This window comes from Aplysia californica, unplaced genomic scaffold, assembly GCF_000002075.1.
Source record: "Aplysia californica isolate F4 #8 unplaced genomic scaffold, AplCal3.0 scaffold00119, whole genome shotgun sequence".
In the NCBI taxonomy this organism is placed as follows: Eukaryota; Metazoa; Mollusca; class Gastropoda; order Aplysiida; family Aplysiidae; genus Aplysia; species Aplysia californica.
In genome coordinates this window covers 1,009,366-1,011,467 of record NW_004797389.1, presented here as the reverse complement: position 1 = coordinate 1,011,467, position 2,102 = coordinate 1,009,366, and the positions used below count along the sequence as shown (strand labels likewise).

The following is a 2,102-nucleotide window of genomic DNA, read 5'->3' as shown; positions in this document are numbered from 1 at the left end:
AAACCTCTAACAAACCAAACAAACAAACGTTTTAGTTTGAGTAAGAGTTTTTTAAAGTTTTAGTAGAAGTTTTACGGCGCATAGGTCATATGAGCGCCAGAAGATTAGAGGTGTTACAAGAGAGTAACAAACATAAAAAAAGAAGAAGGGGAGATAAGGACGATAGATGTTTGATAGGAAAGAAGAAGCAAACCACACCAGAGCACCTGCCTGCCACCCACTGAGTAAGAGAGTTGCGGACTTGTAGCACGAATAATTAATATAAGTGCGGAAGATTAAAAGTGTTACGAGAGAATAACATACACAGAAAAGAAGGAGGAGAGGCAATGACGATCGATGGTTGATAGGAAAGAAGGAGCAAACTGCGCCAGAGCACCTGCGAACATCACACACGAACATTAAACTGTTTATTTTTCCCTTATAAAGAAACGTCTGCTGTTTTACAAACGGTGTGGACCAATATGGCAAGATCTACAGATGGCATGAAAGAGACCATATACAAAATTAAAAAGGGGGAGAAAATGAGTTAATTGAAGATAATATTATACACACGAGTGGTTGGTAAATTTTACTGGGATTCGGAATTTATGGCCCTTTGGGAGGAAGCGCAGCAAAAATTACTATTTATTTTTTAGTTTATCATTATAAACACTTCAAAAAGAGACAATTGATTTCAATTTTCTGGCAACATAAGTGGAACAATAGTATATAAATTTGCATAGCGCGTAATATACTCGCTCAACATCACGATCTGTGCGCTTTACAATCTACATGTCGTATTTTATTGCCCGAGCAGGCCCCAGAAGAACCAGAAGCATTCTCGCCTTTCACAGGATGCATACAGTGCAAGCAGGTTAAGTGTATAAACATTAATTAACTGACAAGATTCTTCGCTGTCTATAGCTGTGTACCCGTTCCCACCGGGGTGAAGGAAGAAGCATTTGTGTAAAATGCCGTTCCCCGAGGACACAGCGTCGGATCCCTGACCACGTTAGAACCCACGACTATTCGGTTTGCGAGCCCCATAGCCTAACCATTATATCACCGATGCTACAATATAATTATATATATTTTAAATATATCTTCAAACATTTATTATTATTTTTTTTGTTTCTTTCCTTTTTTGTGGTATATTCAGTTTGATGCCATAATTATTTTAAAATGTCGGCACGCCCAATGCGCAAGAGTAGAAATTTTAAACTGTACGGAAAGTTTTGACGAGACGCAGTTATCAGTGTCATCTTTGCCATCTTTGTGTATGACTTTAGGCTCTAGTGTCTCTTGATAGGCTAAATGCCTAGAGTATTAGCCCACATGTGGGTGTATACCCAAACTACAAATGCAGATCTTTCACATTGGGTGATAAGCACAAACTACATGTCCAAATGTGGGCAACATTCACTGACTACCAACTCAGATGTGGGCAACATTCACTAACTACCAACTCAGATGTGGGCAACATTCACAAACTACCAACCCAGATGTGGGTGATTCATGTTCCTTGATAAACACAGACAACAAGCAAACATGTTGGTCACTCATGGTGTAAGGTCAGGCTACCAGCCAACATGTGAGCGACTCACGATGGCAGTTCGCAATACCAGCCTACATTTGAGTAACTCAAGGTGGAAGTTCAAACTGGTAGCCCACAAGTGGGTGACTCAAGTGGGAGGTAAGCACAGACAACTAGCCCACGTCAGTGGGTGGTTGGCGGGTGCTCTGGTGTGGTTTGCTTCAACTTTCCTATCAAGCATCTATCGTCTTTTTCTCCTCTCCTTTTTGTGTTTGTTACTCTCTTGTAGCACTTCTAATCTTCGTCACTTATATGACCGTATTATGTTGCAAGTGCCGTAAAACTCTTTAAAACTAACTAAGTCCACGTCACTCACGGTGGGTAATAAGCACAGACAACCAGCGTGCCCAGGTCCCAGGTGTAGTCACAGGTAGACACGGCACAGCCCACCTGTCTGGTGTCTCGCCACACTACCTGAGGGTGGTGGGGGTGGGGGTGGGGGAATGACGGTGGTGGGGTGGTGATGGTGGTGGTAGTGGTTGTGGTTGTGGTTGAAGTTGTGGTTGTGGTTGTGGCCGTGGTGATGGTG

The 2,102-nt window shown here is 42.4% G+C and overlaps 1 protein-coding gene across 1 annotated transcript in view; it reads right to left on the bottom strand.

Moving 5' to 3' along the window:
* Positions 1-1,905: 1,905 nt before the first annotated feature.
* Positions 1,906-2,102, bottom strand: part of LOC101858018 (pathogenesis-related protein 1A) — a gene marked incomplete at its 3' end in the record, with an annotated part of 8,935 nt that continues 8,738 nt past the window's right edge. Inside the window, 1 exon segment of the mRNA XM_013081172.2 lies at positions 1,906-1,992. Within this exon segment, the coding sequence (XP_012936626.2) occupies positions 1,906-1,992 (87 nt within the window).